The sequence below is a fragment of the Poecile atricapillus genome, chromosome 3, assembly GCF_030490865.1.
Source record: "Poecile atricapillus isolate bPoeAtr1 chromosome 3, bPoeAtr1.hap1, whole genome shotgun sequence".
Taxonomy (NCBI): domain Eukaryota; kingdom Metazoa; phylum Chordata; class Aves; order Passeriformes; family Paridae; genus Poecile; species Poecile atricapillus.
In genome coordinates, this window is record NC_081251.1 from 120,508 (window position 1) to 139,527 (window position 19,020).

The 19,020-nt window shown below is 53.4% G+C and overlaps 1 protein-coding gene and 1 long non-coding RNA gene across 2 annotated transcripts; both read right to left on the minus strand.

Annotated features, from left to right (window-relative positions):
• Window positions 1–5,430: 5,430 nt before the first annotated feature.
• On the minus strand, window positions 5,431–9,797 carry LOC131577982 (extracellular matrix organizing protein FRAS1-like). The gene is made up of 7 exons (XM_058836291.1): window positions 9,705–9,797; window positions 7,767–7,917; window positions 7,360–7,467; window positions 7,034–7,193; window positions 6,588–6,704; window positions 5,830–6,494; window positions 5,431–5,516 (listed from the first exon to the last, which is right to left on the minus strand). The coding sequence occupies exons 2-6, from the start codon at window positions 7,807–7,809 to the stop codon at window positions 6,410–6,412; spliced, it is 513 nt and encodes a 170-aa protein (XP_058692274.1). The 5' UTR covers window positions 7,810–7,917; window positions 9,705–9,797; the 3' UTR covers window positions 5,431–5,516; window positions 5,830–6,409.
• A 406-nt stretch (window positions 9,798–10,203) lies between these two features.
• LOC131577984 (uncharacterized) lies at window positions 10,204–11,492 on the minus strand. The gene is made up of 3 exons (XR_009277351.1): window positions 11,410–11,492; window positions 10,451–10,587; window positions 10,204–10,250 (listed from the first exon to the last, which is right to left on the minus strand). It is a non-coding gene; the product is annotated as an uncharacterized LOC131577984 (long non-coding RNA).
• Between the last annotated feature and the right edge of the window lie 7,528 nt (window positions 11,493–19,020).

Consider the following 19,020-nt stretch of genomic DNA (forward strand, 5'->3'; position numbering starts at 1 on the left):
GGCCGGGGCAGGGAAGGACGGAGACGAGGGCGCCCAGCGCGGCTCGGGCCCCGCCGCGGCCTCGGGGCTGGCGGAGCGGGGGGGACCGGGCCGGGAGCGCTCCGGGGCTGCGGGACCGGCCCTGCCCAGGCCGGGGCGCCGCGTCCGCACCGGGACCCGCAGCGCTCCCGCAGCCGGAACCGCCCTCCCGCGGCGATCCCGGTACCGATCCCGATCCACCCCACGGGGGAGAGGCGGCACCGCCCGGGACCCCAGGGCGGACACCGGCAGGACCCGAACCCCCCATCCCAGCTCCGGTTGCGGGCTCCGTCACCCGCTTTCGGTCAGCCCCGTCCCGGCATCGCGGCAGGAGGGAGAGTCGAGTCCCGGCGAGGGAGTGCCCCGTCCCCAGCCTTGTCTCAGCCCCAATCCGGCCATGCTCCGCCACCCCCGAGATCCGCCACCCGGGGCCGGCCGGGGGAGAGGCGGCACCGCTCCGCCGGCGGACACCGGCAGGACTCTGCCCCGCTGCAGACCCCGTCCCGAGCCGCGGCCCCGCCGCAGCGCGCAGGGCTCGGAGCGGAGCCCGCCGGGAGCAGCCCCCGGGCCGGGGCTCGACCAGCGCCGAGCGAGAGTCGCGGGCCAGCGGCACGGGGGGCGGGGCCGCATGAGGAGCGGGGCCACGGGGAACAGCCCGACCGCACCTGGGAACTGCCGGGGGTCCCGGGCGGCGCCGCCTGTCCCCCATCGGGCGGATCGAGGCGGCACCGGGCCCGGGATCGGGATCGGGATCGGGTCCGGGATGGGTCTCGGGTCCGGGATGGGTCTCGGGTCCGGGATCGGTCTCGGGATCGGTTCCGGGCCCGGGATGGTGGCGGCGGTTCCCGTTGCGGACTCGGCCCCCCCCCGCCCGGCCCCGGGACCGCGGCACGAAGGGGGCGAGGCCAGGGAGAGGGGGGCCCGGCACAGGTGTGAGGGGCGGGGGCACGGAGCGCGTGCGCAGCTCGGGACAGCAGAGCGCGTGCGCGGCGCGGGGCCGCCTCAGGTGTGTGGGACGGGGCCGACACAGGTGTGAGGGGCTCCAGAGCGGCTGCGCGGGGCGGGACCGAGGGCATTTAAACCCCGGAAGGGCGGCGGCCGCCATTTGCTCCAGTACCGGGTGGAGGCGGCTGCGGCCGCTCCGGTGAGGCGCTTCTCTCTCTTCTCCGCTTTTATCTCTCTTTTCTGCTTTTATCTCTCCTTTCTCTGCTTTTCTCTCCTGTTTCTCTCTCCCGTCTCCTTCTCTCCCCTCTCTGCTCTTGTCCCCCGTCTCCCCCTCACACCGCCCGCTCCCTCTCTCCCCTCACCTCCCCGCCCGCCCCCTCCTCCCCAACCTGAGCCCCGCCTCTGTTCCTCCTCTGTCTCTTCCTCCCGCTCCCTCCTCACCCGGCCCAACCTGGCTCTGCCCTCCGTTCTCCTTCTGTCACCGCTCCCTTCCCCTGCTCCTTCTTTCTCCCCTCCGCCATCCCTGCCCCGGCCGCCCCGGCTTCTCCCTGTGTGCCGTACGCCCCTGTTTGTCCGTGTCCCCCTTCTCCTCTCCTTGGCGGCGCTGTCGCCCCTCTGTCTCTGCCGCCCCTTCCTTCTCTGTCCCTTGTCCCTTTCTGTCTTCCCCCGCAGCCGCGGGGCTCGGGGCGCCGGATAATAAAGCCCAGAGGGCCGGAGCCGGCGCCCCCGGCGGGAATCCCCTCACGGGGCCGGAGCCCGCGGTGCGGGTCCCCCCACGCACAACACCGCCCCACACTGCCGGGTGTCCCCACATCACACTGGGGGCTGAGGGGGGCCGGGGCTGGGAGGGGGGCTTAGGGTGGGCCCCCTCCTCCGGAGGGGTCCTGGGGTGGGTTAGCGAGGGTTGGGGGGCCGGGGGGGGGGGGGGATTTGGGATGGGGGGGTTTGGGAAGGGCCCCCTCGTTAGGAGGGGGTCCCGGGTGGGGGGGTGGGTTAGGGGGGGTTTAGGGTGGGCCCCCTCCTCTGGAGGGGGTCCTGGGGGGGAGGGTTTGGGAAGGGCCCCCTCGTTAGGAGGGGGTCCCGGGTGGGGGGGTGGGTTAGGGAGGGCCCCCTCCGGAGGAGGGGGTCCCGGGGAGGGGCGGGGGGCGGGGGCCCCCTCCGGAGGGGGGGGCCCGGGGTGGGAGGGGCTGGGGGGGTCTGTCCCCCCTAAGCCCCTCCCACTCTGGGCCCTCCCCTCCGGGCGGGGCCCGGCCCGGCCCCTCCCCAGGACCCCTCCTCCGGACAGGGGCCCGCGGGGGGGGGGGGGGGGGGGGTGGGTGGGGGGGCAGCAGGTGGGGTCACGTCACTCTGCACCGTAATTACACTTTTGTGTCAAACGACAGCACTCCCCCCTCCTATTCCCCCCCCCACCCCCCCGCGGGCCCCTGTCCGGAGGAGGGGTCCTGGGGAGGGGCCGGGCCGGGCCCCGCCCGGAGGGGAGGGCCCAGAGTGGGAGGGGCTTAGGGGGGACAGACCCCCCCCAGCCCCTCCCACCCCGGGCCCCCCCCTCCGGAGGGGGCCCCGCCCCCCGCCCCTCCCCGGGACCCCCTCCTCCGGAGGGGGCCCTCCCTAACACACCCCCCACCCGGGACCCTCTCCTAACGAGGGGGCCCTTCCCAAACCCCCCCATCCCAAAATCCCCCCCCCCCCCGGCCCCCCAACCCTCGCTAACCCAGCCCAGGACCCCTCCGGAGGAGGGGGCCCACCCTAAGCCCCCCTCCCAGCCCCGGCCCCCCTCAGCCCCCAGTGTGATGTGGGGACACCCGGCAGTGTGGGGCGGTGTTGTGCGTGGGGGGACCCGCACCGCGGGCTCCGGCCCCGTGAGGGGATTCCCGCCGGGGGCGCCGGCTCCGGCCCTCTGGGCTTTATTATCCGGCGCCCCGAGGCCCCGCGGCTGCGGGGGAAGACAGAAAGGGACAAGGGACAGAGAAGGAAGGGGCGGCAGAGACAGAGGGGCGACAGCGCCGCCAAGGAGAGGAGAAGGGGGACACGGACAAACAGGGGCGTACGGCACACAGGGAGAGGCCGGGGCGGCCGGGGCAGGGACGGCGGAGGGGAGAAAGAAGGAGCAGGGGAAGGGAGCGGTGACAGAAGGAGAACGGAGGGCAGAGCCAGGTTGGGCCGGGTGAGGAGGGAGCGGGAGGAAGAGACAGAGGAGGAACAGAGGCGGGGGTCAGGTTGGGGAGGAGGGGGCGGGCGGGGAGGTGAGGGGAGAGAGGGAGCGGGCGGTGTGAGGGGGAGACGGGGGACAAGAGCAGAGAGGGGAGAGAAGGAGACGGGAGAGAGAAACAGGAGAGAAAAGCAGAGAAAGGAGAGATAAAAGCAGAAAAGAGAGATAAAAGCGGAGAAGAGAGAGAAGCGCCTCACCGGAGCGGTCGCAGCCGCCTCCACCCGGTACTGAAGCAAATGGCGGCCGCCGCCCTTCCGGGGTTTAAATGCCCTCGGTCCCGCCCCGCGCAGCCGCTCTGGAGCCCCTCACACCTGAGCCGGCCCCGTCCCGCACACCTGAGGCGGCCCCGCGCCGCGCACGCGCTCTGCTGTCCCGAGCTGCGCACGCGCTCCGTGCCCCCGCCCCTCACACCTGTGCCGGGCCCCCCTCTCCCTGGCCTCGCCCCCTTCGTGCCGCGGTCCCGGGGCCGGGCGGGGGGGGGGGCGAGTCCGCAACGGGAACCGCCGCCGCCATCCCGGGCCCGGAACCGATCCCGAGACCGATCCCGGACCCGAGACCCATCCCGGACCCGAGACCCATCCCGGGCCCGAGACCGATCCCGATCCCGATCCCGGGCCCGGTGCCGCCTCGATCCGCCCGATGGGGGACAGGCGGCGCCGCCCGGGACCCCCGGCAGTTCCCAGGTGCGGTCGGGCTGTGCCCCGTGGCCCCGCTCCTCATGCGGCCCCGCCCCCCGTGCCGCTGGCCCGCGACTCTCGCTCGGCGCTGGTCGAGCCCCGGCCCGACCAGCGGGCCCCGACCCCGGCGGGGCCGCGGCTCGGGACGGGGTCTGCAGCGGGGCAGAGTCCTGCCGGTGTCCGCCGGCGGAGCGGTGCCGCCTCTCCCCCGGCCGGCCCCGGGTGGCGGGTCTCGGGGGTGGCGGAGCATGGCCGGATTGGGGCTGAGACAAGGCTGGGGACGGGGCACTCCCTCGCCGGGACTCGACTCCCCCTCCTGCCGCGATGCCGGGACGGGGCTGACCGAAAGCGGGTGACGGAGCCCGCAACCGGAGCTGGGATGGGGGGTTCGGGTCCTGCCGGTGTCCGCCCTGGGGTCCCGGGCGGTGCCGCCTCTCCCCCGTGGGGTGGATCGGGATCGGTACCGGGATCGCCGCGGGAGGGCGGTTCCGGCTGCGGGAGCGCTGCGGGTCCCGGTGCGGACGCGGCGCCCCGGCCTGGGCAGGGCCGGTCCCGCAGCCCCGGAGCGCTCCCGGCCCGGTCCCCCCCGCTCCGCCAGCCCCGAGGCCGCGGCGGGGCCCGAGCCGCGCTGGGCGCCCTCGTCTCCGTCCTTCCCTGCCCCGGCCCAGCAGCTCCGTGGGGCTCCGGCCCGCCGCGCCCCAGGGGAATGAGGGGGACCGGCGGGGCGGCGCAAGAAGGGACACCCCGATCACAGCGGGTGATTTTAGCCTTACTCTCTTCCGGAGGACAGGAAGAGGAACCCGGCTGCTCCTCGGCTGGCTCAGAGCTCCCACATGCCAGCGGTGGGAGCTGGCTTCCCCACCCTGCCCACTTAAGCCCGGGAGAGCTGGAGCAGCACGGAGGGAGGGCAGCGGTGCAGCCGCTAAGACGGGAGCAGGGGCAATTGACAGCTGCCCCTCCTCACCAGACTAAAAAAATACCCAGGTGGCTTTTCAGTTTTGGATTATCTTTATTTTACAGTTTATAAAAAGCTTTTCCCAATGCGTGTGCTCCATGAAACTTCCGTGCCGTCGTGCAAATTGCCGTGGACTTTGACTTCCATGTGCACCTGCTTCACTTTCCTGCCCTGGCCCTGGCAGAGGCCGCCGCGTCCCTCGGTGGATGAAGGTTCCTGACGGTGCAGCAGCGGCCGCCCGCCGCCCCTGGGGCAGCCCCGGGGCAGCTCCACCTCGGGTGTTCAAGGGGAGCTCCTCGGGAGCACGGACCACCCCGTGAGGTGTCCTGCCTTTGCGATGGCATTAATTCCTTCAGGAACACGAATAATGTGTTTTTAAAGAGCTTTCTCATGAGTGCCTCAGGGAAAAAAAAAAAATGAAATTACGGGACTAACATCCTAATCTTCATTTCTTGTATCAGAGGTGAATTCTGAAGGCCCAGAGTCTACAATTCACCAAGTGTTTGGGAGGTCCTGGACAGAGAAGTCCATTTTGGGCTACCAAAAGCACTGGGTACTACATACCTTGTAGAGAGCGTCCACCTTGAGAGTAAATCCATCAACTCCGGGCGTGCTGCTCACCGAGTGGAACTCCGACAGCTGGGAAGCAAAGTGGGCGTCAAAAAGGCACATCGTGGAAATACTTATCCCTCACTTCTGGCTGGTTTTGGTCCTGGAAAGTCAGAGAAGTGTCGTGAGGGATGCTGTCTGCTTTCCCAAGGGAGGCTGGAAGCCAGAGCCCCACCAAACACCTGTGTCAGGGATCTAGTCCGAATGCCACATCTCCACACCTACACGTGGGCACCGATTCAGGAACACACTCCAAGGGTGGGGAAAAACTGATCTGGTGTTCACAGCTTGCAGCAGCAGCAGCAGCAGCAGCAGCACAAAACATCCCCCACGGGCTCCCTTATCCCTTTGCAGCCACCACCTGCGGGTTGCCAGAGCAAATCCCAAACGGGAAGAAGCAGGAGCAGAGCACTCACCAGGAGGAGGAATCGGTGTTTCAGGTACTTGTTGGGCTGGATGCAGCCGTACCGGGGCCCCTCGTTGTAGACGGTACCCGTGGGGTCGAGGAAGGGCACGTAGCCATCCCTGCCTGTGCACAGGTTGACCTTCTCCAGCTGCAGCTTGTAAGCAGCGTTGAGGTTTTGTTCCGGGTGCCAGAGCACGTGCCCGTACAGGATCTGCCCTGGGGAGGTCGGGACAAAGAGGGGCAGGTGAAATTTCCCAAGCAGGAAAACGCTGCTAGAGCCAAGTGTCCGTGTTCAGAAGGGTTTGGGTTGTTTGGGAAGGGCTCGGTGGGTGGGAGTGACAAAACGCGGTGCCAGAGCACGCTGCTCTTTCACAGGCCTGTAAGATGTCAATGATTGCTGTAGAAGAGGCAAAGCTACCTGTGGGTTTTGCCCTTTCCTCTCCAGGGAATGGAAGCTGTGAAAGCAGAAACGCTGGGCACAAGCAGAAGAGGAGAGGTAAATCCTACCCTTGGAAAAAGCCCCCTTGTAATCCATTTCTGCCAGAGACCTTTCCGATTTGGTGGGGTCCATTAGAAAAACCTTCTCGTCGTTACAGATCTGAAACTCTTGCGTTCTGGGAGTAAACAACTGGAACTGGGCGGCTTGTCTGCTGGAAGGTGATCAGGATCAAAAACCTGCAATTGGGACAAGGAAGGAAACAAAGGGGAGATGAGGTCTGGACAGGTGTGCACCCCAAAGGGGCCGAGCCTGCCCTCCTGCCCTCTTACCGCTCGGGAGCGTGAGCCGTGCAGGGCAGGGGCTTGGCTCCAGGCTCTGCCCACGGCTGCGTGGGCTGCACCGTGCAGGGGATCAGGAACATGGTGTATTCTCCAGAGTAATCCTTCCTGGGAACAGACAGGAGACCCTGCAGCCACCAAGCAGAGCTCAAAGCTCTTCACCCAGGGCAGCACCTCTCCCTTGCCCCAGCAATGTCATCCGGCAGTCCCCGAGGGCCAAGTGTGACTCTGGGATCAGTCTATCCACAGGCTTCACCGCTGGAAAAATTCCTTTCCAAGAGGCTGAGCTGATTTTTCTCTCAGTACAGCAGTGCTCCAGCTCTAACCAAGCTCCTGAGCATTCCGTGCTATTGCTGGCGTGGCTGCTGGAGGGGTGCCAGGGAGAACGTGGTGCTGTGGGGGAAGCTGCTGGAGGGGACTGCACCCCCAGCCCTCACCTGTTGTAGGAGCTGGTTGCTCTCCAGAGCTGGTAGGGAGAATCAAAAGTCTGAGCACTCCACAGCAGCTGCAGGTCAAATTCGATGCCTCCCAGGTGCTCTGGAGTTCTCCAAGAGGACCTGACATCTGGCAGGCTGTGGTGCTCCGTGACAAACAGCGCTGGGGGAGGACAAGGAGGTGACGGGAGGCAGAGCGCGGAGAGGCCCCACCTCGCAGGGCCAGAGGGGCTCCCGGCAGGGACAGGGACTCGTTCCGCTGCCTGTGCCGTCAGAGCAGAGCTCTGTGTGACCCTGCTCTGTGTCCCTGCCAGGATCACTGCCCTCACCTCTGAACTTGGCCTGCGTCCTGAACTCGCTGACCAGCCGTCCGTCCTCGCGGATGTAGATGGGGATTATCTGCAGGCGGGCCGAGAGCACGCTGTCCGTCTGGATCCCTGCAAGGACAGCGCCACTGGGAGCCCACACAGCACCTTCGCTCTCCTCTGCTGGGCTCTGCCAGCCCCAGAAGCGTTTGGGACACCTCCACAAGGCAGGGTTCAGTTGGGATCACCCTCCAGTGAGCCAGCTGCACGCTCCCTCTGCCAGCCATCGGCTGCCTAAGCCCCCCGCAAGCACAGAGGAAGGCAATATTCCGAGTTCCCCACTCCTCAGGACTCTGGGGGCAGTGCAGGAACTAAGGGGAAAACATGAAGGAAGCACTTCTTCCATAGCCCTTGGAGTGCCTCAGGCTCACCTGTCCTCCAGAGAACGGTGTCGTAGAAGAAGGAGAACTCCATCTCGGTGCGGTGCTCCAGGGAAGCCCAGCCCCTCGGTGCCGTCACACAGACGTAGGACACGGAGAGAGGGACGTGGACTGTCAGGAAGGACTGGGCAGAGTCCCTTACCTGGCAATAAAACCCCAAAAAGGGGGTTATGCACCTTCCAGTGAAGTCAGAGGTGACTCTGGACGTTCTTTACGTGCAGGCACCTCAGACAAACCTGCATTGTAATCCAGGGGCAGCGCTAAGGCTCCCTGGGACCACCGGACAAAGGAACTCTGGGCACAATTTCACCTCAAAACCCCCCTGATTTCCAAGGCTGTGAATTAAAAATGAGCAATTCTGCTTGCTCAGGCCTCCCAGAGCTCTCCATTTATTATCTGCAGAGTGCAGCTGTACTTTGTACGCCCTGGAGAATTCGGGGAGATGTTCCAGCCTGGCTGGGGCCAGGCTCCACATGCTCCACTGGGCACTTTCTCGGCCAAGCGGCTCCTCTGGGTTTGTGCAAACAATTGGAGCTATAAAAGGAAACTTCATGAACAAGTTCCAGGCTGGCAGGAATTAAGAGAGATGATGCTGGTCCAAGCAATGTGGGCTGGGAATTTAATGGAAGAGCTTGGGGGAGACTGAGTGGTCTGCAGATGGATAATGCAGCCAGGAGAGGACAGTGAGATACCCCAAACAGGGAAAGCCATTCGTTTCTAGAGGAACATTTTTGGCTTTTGGTCTCTTAATTACGGAATGAGCTAAAATATCCCATGTTGTGGAGCATGGACTGAGCTGCCTCTGCTCTGTCCTCTGCTCATTTCTATTGGCCGAGAACACAGCCAAAATTATAAAAGAGAGCCCAGCTGAGAACGTTTTGTATTTCCAGTATGGCCCTACATTAAAAAAACCCGGTATTTTCCTGGCACTCTGAAGATTTAGAGAATAAAATAAATGGAAAACGAATGAAACGTCCACGTGGACGCCGAGGCTGGTGGCGGACACAGCTCTCCCCTCTCTTTACCCATATAATAAACTGCACATACCTGAACAGCTTGACCCTGGAGAATTCTCCCACCGCGAGCGAGCGTTTTACACAGCAATATCTAAGCAATGATTTCTAAACATTTATCCAAGCTTAAACAGCTTATTCCTAATTATCACCACCTTTATAACCAGCACTCGACTGCCCCTGCAATACACAGGCACAGGGAGGACACTGCAGTTATTGACACAACAGAACAAGTAACACACCAAATGAAACACCCAGCGCTACACCTCACTTCTGGAAACAAAACCTGGGCGCACACTTTAGTGTGCAAAACCCCTGTAAGAATAAAACCTGCTTTAAATATCTTAGGCATCGAGCCACACACACGCCTATGAAATTCAGCGCAGCAGTGACAAAAAAGGGAATTATTTCCTTAACCTGCGAATAATCACCTCTAAGATTCTGTGATGCAGTTGCCACTGCACACAGCCACAAGCGGCCTTTTTATGAACAGGCAAAAGAACAAAGGCAATCCCAATTTCTCCCTTCTTGTCTGCAAAGAAACAGAGAAGGGAGAGATGCTTCTCAGAGGAGCATGGTAAAAAGACACGTGGTGTAGAATATGGAACAGCTGATGGTTCAGCATCTCTTCCACTGCAAGATCTAGGGGATAGCTGATGATACCCTGGAGGCAGGAGTAGGAATATAAAGGAGCTCAAGGCTATCTGCTCTTAGGTTTTAGCACTGTGACCTTTACCTTAACTTACATTTAAGTGTTTCTTACAGTGTAAATCCCTTTTGTTTTGATTTTAACAGAGTACAAGAATTCAGGGAAGTAACAGTGGCATACAGCCTTTAATTTCCCCTGGTCTTCTCACCCAGCAATGAGGTCTCACAACATCAATACAACAATAAATAGTTATAGAAGGTAACTCACTGTGCTGAAGAGTTCTTCAGAAGGATGGGAGCCACAATTGAGGCAGATCCTTGGACAGACAAGCCAGAGGTGTTTAGGCCTTGTGTTTCCTTGTTACCCAGAACCAGCCCCTAAAAGGGAACACAAAGTTCACACGCTTGTATTTGAAATGAACACCATATAAAGAACAAAACATCCTAAAAAAGCTACATATCATACAAATAATCCAGCTAGCTTCTTTATGCTGCTTTTCTGTGGAGCAACAACTTTACAGAAGTAGATCTTGCTCTATCAATACAATGTTTTATTATTGATGGGCTTGTTAAAATCAGAGTGAACTCCAAGCACCCAGATATTCACAGCAGGCAAACATCTCTCTGAATACAACTGAAAAGGCCAGAAGGGCTGCTCCATGTTACCTGTAATAGCCATGTTTGTCTCTGGAGTACATCAGGTGATCAATGCATGGCCTTTCATCTATTTTTTTTTCCCCCTGTGTTCCTCCTTTCCATCCTTTTGTGTAGCCTTGTAGCAGATAAATCTGTTCAATAAAGGGCCCACCTGACTCTGAGCAGAAGGCAAAGCAGAGGATTTGTCAGCATGAAAACCCACACTGCAAAGATGAACGGGCATCAGTGGCAGTTAAAAATCTGCTAGAAATGCTAATATACTAATATACACTACCCTCTTCCCTGATTTCCATATAAAAAAGGAAAGGAAGTTGTGTGTGAGCCAGAAAAGCTAAAAGGCTCGGGCAATGTGCTCACCTGCCATCCCACACAGCTGGGTGTGACTTAATGCACCAAACACCAGGGAATCGTTGCCAGCTGGGCGATGGACACCACGAAGCACACAGGTTTTCAGTGCTGGCAGCAGCTGCAACGGGAGGATTGCCTCTGAGAAACTTACAAAAACAATGAAAATAATAAAAAAAAAAAAAAATTAACATCTATTTCCACAACATGTGTTTAAATTTATATACTATATTCATTTATATATAACACACAATATATAAAGTATCAAAATATATTATTTTAACATGTATACATATATTATTATATATTAAATATATTATATACATTTTAATTATATATATATTTATTATATATATAATACATCTATTAAATAAATATAATGTATATATATAGATTAAACATAAACCTGTTTGTATATATTTGCATTACTTCTATTTCTTTACTTTTCTGGTTGCACATATCTCTATATCTTGATATATTTAATATACATTTCTATGTTTTTATTTTTGTAGTATTTATTTAAAAGCCCCGAAGCAAACCTAATAAAAACCAAACAGTCCCTTTATCTTAAACGGTATTTAAAAATCTTTTAATATATATTTTTTATCAGATTTATATACCTTGTTGATATACATAACACATAACATATCCTAAAATATATCATATTACCATCTATACGTACAGAAATCATATTATAGATTATAAATCAATATATATGCATATATTTCTATTACTTATTTTTACTTATTTTTATGCCTACATATATATATATATATATTTCTCTATACCTTTACATATTCATTCTTGAAATATTTTATTTATTTTTTTCTTATTTATTTAAAAACCCTGCCTCTAACTAAATAAAAACCAAGCAGCCCGTTTATCTTCAATATTTTTTAATATCTATTTTGATCATCATTATACTTCCAGGTATATACTCGGTGGATAAAGTCCCCCCGACCCGCCTGCACCTCTCACCGTTCCGGCACACAGAGCATCCCCTCCTCGGGCCGCTCTGGACCCAGCGCCGGGGAGCGACCGTTGGGAGCTGAAGCCATCGGGGGGTTCCTCCATTTCCCCGGGCCGGGGGGAGAGAACGGAGCGAGAGGAGCGGCGGGAAGGTACGGGTCGCCGCGAGGGCCAAACCCAAAAATGCGGCCGCGGCTAGGACCCCGTCAGAGAGAGGCGTCCTCACCTCTGCCTGTCGGCGCCCGGCTGGCTCGCGTCCGGCCCCGGCGCCGCTGAGCGTACAGCCCGTGTCGGCACGGCCGGAAAAGCCGCGGAAAATTGCGCCGGAGCGGCGTCGGCGTCGGGGTGTTTGTCAGGCAGTCGAGTAGACACCCACCGCCCGGGGTCCTTGCATTTTCCCGCCTTTTCGGCCGCCATGCTTGGAAGGTCAAAGCCAGCCGCGACTCGGCAGCCATCTTGTGAGGGGCGTGACGTCACTTCCGCCCTTCCTCGTCGCCATCTTTGTTGTGGCTGAAGCCACTTCCGGCCGAGCGGCCATCTTTGTTGTGGCACGATCGAGGCCCCCGCTGCTCTCAGCGCGTCTGTCTACCTTACTTGCCTGAACGAAAAACCCGACGAAGCCGGCCGACTCCGAGCACTCCGGCTGATTTTCCGCCGCCTTTCCCGGGGCGAGGACGGTGGCGGCGGGGCTCAGCGGCTCCGGAGCTGGGCGGCGGCTGCGCCTGCGGCGGCAGGCATTGGAGTCGACGCCTCTGCCGGGGTCCTACCGGCCGGCCGCAAACTTCAGTGTGGCAATCAGCCCGACCCGGCTCCTGCGGGGGGGGGGTCCCGGCTCGACACGGCACGCCTCGGTTCGGTTCGGTTCGGTTCGGCTCGGCTCGGCTCGGCTCGGCTCGGCTCGGCCCCGCCCGCGCCGCGGCACAGCTGCAGTACCGCTCTGTGGCCACAAGGTGGCAGCACTGCCGCAGAGCTCAGCCCGGGGCTGGGCGGGGATCGCCCCCCCACGTGCAAAGAAGCCCGGCAAGAAAGAACGTGTGCAACCCCCTTCCAAAAACCCTTCTCCAAGGAACGCCCCAAAAAACCCCCCATCGGAACTTAGCAAGCCCTGCCTCTAACCAAATAAAAAGCAAAAAGGCCCTTCATTTAAATATTTTTAATATCTATTTCTGTCATATTGAACTTCTTTATTTATACAAATAGATATAATACATAACAGATATTAAAATATATTCTATTAGCATAATAGATAATAGATATTAAAATTTATTATATAAACATCTATCCATATAGTTTTCATACTGAATATTAATCTACTTGTCTAGATTAAATTACTTGTATTTATTTCTTTTTTATGGCTATATATATTAATATATATATAGGTACCACCCTATATTCATTTTTGGAGGATAGATGTGTATACTTTCCTTTCTATATTATTTATTCAAAAGCCCTGCTTGTAACAAAATAAAAAATAAAAAGACCCCTGATTTAAATAGTTTTAATATCTATTTCTATCATATTGATCTTCTATATTTATACACATAGATATAATACATAACAGATATTAAAACATATTATATTAGCATCTATCCATATAGTTTGCATACTGAATATTAATATACTTGTCTAGATTTGGATTACATGTATTTATTTCTTTTTTATGGCTATATTTATATATGTATATGTATATATATACATATATATATCTCCCTCTATTTATTTCTTTAGTATAGATCTGTATATTTTCATTTCTATATTATTCATTTAAATGCCATGCCTTTAACCAAACAAAAACAAAAAGGTCCCTCATTTAAATATTTTTAATATCTATTACTATAATATTGATCTTTTATATTTCTACACACAGATGTAATGCATAACAGATATAAAATATATTACCATTTATCCATATAGTTTTCATACTGAATATTAATCTACTTGTCTAGATATTGATTACATGTATTTATTCCTTTTTTATGGCTATATATATTAATATATATACATATATATATATCTCCCTCTATTTATTTCTTTAGTATAGATGAGTATATTTTCATTTCTATATTATTCATTTAAATGCCATGCCTCTAGCCAAATAATAAACAAAAAGTCCCTTCAGTTAAATATTTTTAATATCCATTTCTATCATACTGATTTCTTTATTTATACATATGGATACAATGCATAACATGTATTAAAATACATTACCATCTATCCGTATATTTTTCATATTGAATATTAACCTGCTTTTCTAGATTTAGATAACTTGTATTTATTTCTTTCTTATGGCTATGTATATATCTATATCTATCTATCTCTCTATCTATCTATCTATCTATCTATCTATCTACCTACCTATCTCTCTATCTATCTATCTATCTATCTATCTATCTATCTATCTCCCTATATACATTTCTTTATTATAGATGTGTATATTTTCATTTCTATATTATTCATTTAAATGCCATGCCTTTAACCAAACAAAAACAAAAAGGTCCCTCATTTAAATATTTTTAATATCTATTACTATAATATTGATCTTCTATATTTATACACACAGATGTAATGCATAACAGATATAAAATATATTACCATTTATCCATATACTTTTCATACTGAATATTAATCTACTTGTCTAGATATGGATTTCTTGTATTAATTTCTATTTTATGGCTATCTATCTATCTATCTATCTATCTATCTCCCTATATACATTTCTTTATTATAGATGTGTATATTTTCATTTCTATATTATTCATTTAAATGCCATGCCTCTAGCCAAATAATAAACAAAAAGTCCCTTGATTTAAATATTTTTAATATCTATTTCTATCATACTGATTTTCTTATTTATACATATAGATACAATGCATAACATGTATTAAAATACATTACCATCTATCCGTATATTTTTCATATTGAATATTAACCTGCTTTTCTAGATTTAGATAACTTGTATTTATTTCTTTCTTTTGGCTATGTATATATCTATATCTATCTATCTATCTATCTATCTATCTATCTATCTATCTATCTATCTATCTATCTCTCTATCTATCTATCTATCTATCTATCTATCTATCTCCCTATATACATTTCTTTATTATAGATGTGTATATTTTCATTTCTATATTATTCATTTAAATGCCATGCCTCTAACCAAATAATAAACAAAAAGTCCCTTCCTTAAAATATTTTTAATATTTATTTCTATCATACTGATCTTCTATATTTATAGACATAGATATGTTGCATAACAGATATTAAAATTTATTATATTAGCATCTATCCATATAGTTTTCATACTGAATATTAATCTACTTGTCTAGATATGTATTACTTGTATTTATTTCTTTTTTATGGCTATATATATTAATATATATTAATATATATACATATATATATTTCCCTCTATTTATTTTTTTAGTATAGATGGGTATATTTTCATTTCTATATTATTCATTTAAATGCCATGCCTCTAGCCAAATAATAAACAAAAAGTCCCTTCAGTTAAATATTTTTAATATCCATTTCTATCATACTGATTTCTTTATTTATACATATAGATACAATGCATAACATGTATTAAAATACATTACCATCTATCCGTATATTTTTCATATTGAATATTAACCTGCTTTTCTAGATTTAGATAACTTGTATTTATTTCTTTCTTATGGCTATGTATATATCTATATCTCTCTATCTATCTATCTATCTATCTATCTATCTATCTATCTATCTATCTCCCTATATACATTTCTTTATTATAGATCTGTATATTTTCATTTCTATATTATTCATTTAAATGCCATGCCTTTAACCAAATAAAAACACCAAGTCCCTCATTTAAATATTTTTAATATCTATTACTATAATATTGATCTTCTATATTTATACACACAGATGTAATGCATAACAGATATAAAATATATTACCATTTATCCATACAGTTTTCATACTGAATATTAATCTACTTGTCTAGATATGGATTTCTTGTATTTATTTCTTTTTTATCTCTCTCTCTCTCTCTATATATATATGTATCTACCTAGCTCCCCTATATTTATTTTTACAGGTATGTATTTCTCTTTCTGATGTTCTGCTTTTTGAAATTTGCATTTCTTTCTCTTTGAAACTCTACCCATTCATTCAGCTGACAGGTCAGAATGACAAAAATATAAAGCCCTGGTGAACCCCGAGTGCAGAACGCGCTCGTCACTATGGAACTTAGGCACAGAAATTTGTCTCGGTGCATTTTAGTACCTCATGGATGCACAGATGTGTTTTATACACTCACTTTTTACAGGGAAGTAAGAGGTGGAAAAACAAAAGCCACTTTCTTAACCCTAAGCCGTTCCTGACATAACAAAACCCTAAAGACGGCGTGCACAGAGAGGGGGTTTCTTTCCAAGGGAATTTAGAGAGATCCATTCCTGTTCCTTGCCAATGCCTACCGTAAAAACCAGAACAGCTCCACAGGTTTTTGGATTCTGCATCCAGCCCTCGCAGGGAATTTCCTGGCAGCTCGGGGTCCCCTCTGGGCAAGGGTACCCGGCACGAGCCCTCCCCATTCCCCGCTCACCTTGCTCCTCCAGCGCAGCGCCTGCCTCCCTCTGCCGGGGACCTCGGCGTGCCCCAAGGGACAGGGGAGCCCCCCAGTGCCCACCCCGTCCCCCTCAGCCTTTGCTCCTCACCCCCAAAGAAGGCACAGAACAACTCCAACTGCCCTGGACAGCAGCACCCTGCTTTATTGGAAGCCCTTCTAGGACTAGACCCCCTCCCAAAAAGGAGCTCTGCTGCAACAAGAAAAGGGGGGCAGGTGCCAGAAATCCCTCCCCAAAAACCCCAGGCACAGGCCAGAGGCAGAAAGAGGGAGTGGTGGCAGAGAGGACACAGGAAGAAAAGAAAGAACAAAAGAATGGGCTGTAGGATGAAATAGAAAAACAAAACAAAACTGAAAAAAAACCAAACCAAATCACAAAAAAACCACCAAAAACAAAACCAAACCACCAAAAAACCAAAACTTCCACCCAAACCCAAAACCTGGCATGGGCAGCAAGACAGAGAGGGATTGAAAAAGAACAGAGCCAAGGAAGGGGACACAAGGAGCCACTGGGAAACAAGGGCACGGGGAAGAGCAGAGAGACAGACGGAATTAAAAAAGGCACGTGAGTGAGCCACGGAGAAGGACACAGAAAAAGGCCGAGCGCAGAACACACAGCAAGGACAGAGGGATTCTGTCCTTGATTGGACAAGAGGGAAACAAGGAGCCAGAGGGGAAAGGACCACGCCAGGGGCCGGCAAGATGGACGAGATGGACAAGGTGCTTCTCCCTCTGGCCACTACGGCGAGCGCAGCTTCCCTGCAGTTTCACGTCTCTTCCAAGCACAACAGGTGAACAAAGAGCAGCACAGAGCCGCCGGTCTCCAATGCTCCGCAATCTAGAAGGAAAAAGAAGGAAAAAGGAAAAAGACCGGTTCATTCTGCCACCAAAGAGAGTTGCTTATCCCAAGACACCTTATTCCAGGCACAGAAATCATTTCTGCCACTCGAACAAACCCACTCGATGCTGTCTCAAGTCGATGGCAGCTACTTAAACCCTGTCTCAAGAATCACAGGGACACGAGCCTTGCAATTCTCAGGAAGGACTCGGCTGAGTCTTCAAGATTTCCCCACCCACAGAAGCCAGTGATCCCAGCTTGAAACAGCACATTTCCTCCCAACCCCATAGAAATTGCCCTGTGCTGCCAGCACTGAGGCTGCCAGCAGGAGCAGCAGGAGCAGCTGGAGCAGGAGCAGCAGATCCGTCCGCTCCGGGCGCGGGTCTCGGGCACGGCCGGGGTCCCTTTGGGCCGGTCCCAGTGCCCCTGGGCTAGTTCAAAATAGTATATAAATTTGATAAAAATAAGCATTAGAAATATTTAAATAATCCTTTAAGGTGAAGGGGATGTTTTTTTAAATTCGGTTACAGGCAGGGCTTTTAAATAAATAATATAGAAATGAAAATATAGAAATCTATAACAAAGGTATAAATATAGGGAGATAGAGAGAGAGAGAGAGAGAGAGAGAGAGAGAGAGATGAAAAAGAAATAAATACCAGTAACAAATATATACTAGTAGATTAATAATAAATATGAAAAATATATGGATGGACGTTAATATATTTTAATATCTATTATGCATTATATCTATGTGTATAAATATAAAAAATCAATATGATAGATATAGATATTAAAAATATTTAAATGAAGGGCCTTTTTGCTTTTTATTTGGTTAGAGGCAGGGCTTGCTAAATTCCGATGGGGGGTTTTTTGGGGCTTTCCTTGGAGAAGGGTTTTTGGAAGGGGGTTGCACACCTTGTTTCTTGCCGGGCTTCTTTGCACGTGGGGGGGCGATCCCCGCCCAGCCCCGGGCTGAGCTCTGCGGCAGTGCTGCCACCTTGTGGCCACAGAGCGGTACTGCAGCTGTGCCCCGGCGCGGGCGGGGCCGAGCCGAGCGGAACCGAGCCGAGCCGAGCGGAACCGAGCCGAGCCGAGCGGAGCCGAACCGAAGCGTGCCGAGCGGAGCCGAGCGGAGCCGAACCGAGGCGTGCCGAGCCGAGCCGAGCCGTGTCGAGCCGAGCCGAACCGTGCCGAGCGGAGCCGTGCCGAGCGGAGCCGAGCGGCGCCGAGCGGAGCCGAGCGGAGCCGAGCCGAGCGGAGCCGAGCGGAGACGAGCCGAGCCGAGCGGAGCCGAGCCGAAGCGGGACGCGGCAAGGACCCCGTCAGAGAGAGGCGTCCTCACCGCTGCCTGTCGGCGCCCGGCTGGCTCGCGTCCGGCCCCGGCGCTGCTGAGCGTACAGCCCGTGTCGGCACGGCCGGAAAAGCCGCGGAAAATTGCGCCGGAGCGGCGTCGGCGTCGGGGTGTTTGTCAGGCAGTCGAGTAGACACCCACCGCCCGGGGTCCTTGCATTTTCCCGCCTTTTCGGCCGCCATGCTTGGAAGGTCAAAGCCAGCCGCGACTCGGCAGCCATCTTGTGAGGGGCGTGACGTCACTTCCGCCCTTCCTCGCCGCCATCTTTGTTGTGGCTGAAGCCACTTCCGGCCGAGCGGCCATCTTTGTTGTGGCACGATCGAGGCCCCCGCTGCTCTCAGCGCGTCTGTCTACCTTACTTGCCTGAACGAAAAACCCGACGAAGCCGGCCGACTCCGAGCACTCCGGCTGATTTTCCGCCGCCTTTCCCGGGGCGAGGACGGTGGCGGCGGGGCTCAGCGGCTCCGGAGCTGGGCGGCGGCTGCGCCTGCGGCGGCAGGCATTGGAGTCGACGCCTCTGCCGGGGTCCTACCGGCCGGCCGCAAACTTCAGTGTGGCAATCAGCCCGACCCGGCTCCTGCGGGGGGGGGTCCCGGCTCGACACGGCACGCCTCGGTTCGGTTCGGCTCGGCTCGGCTCCGCTCGGCTCGGCCCCGCCCGCGCCGGGGCACAGCTGCAGTACCGCTCTGTGGCCACAAGGTGGCAGCACTGCCGCAGAGCTCAGCCCGGGGCTGGGCGGGGATCGCCCCCCCACGTGCAAAGAAGCCCGGCAAGAAAGAACGTGTGCAACCCCCTTCCAAAAACCCTTCTCCAAGGAA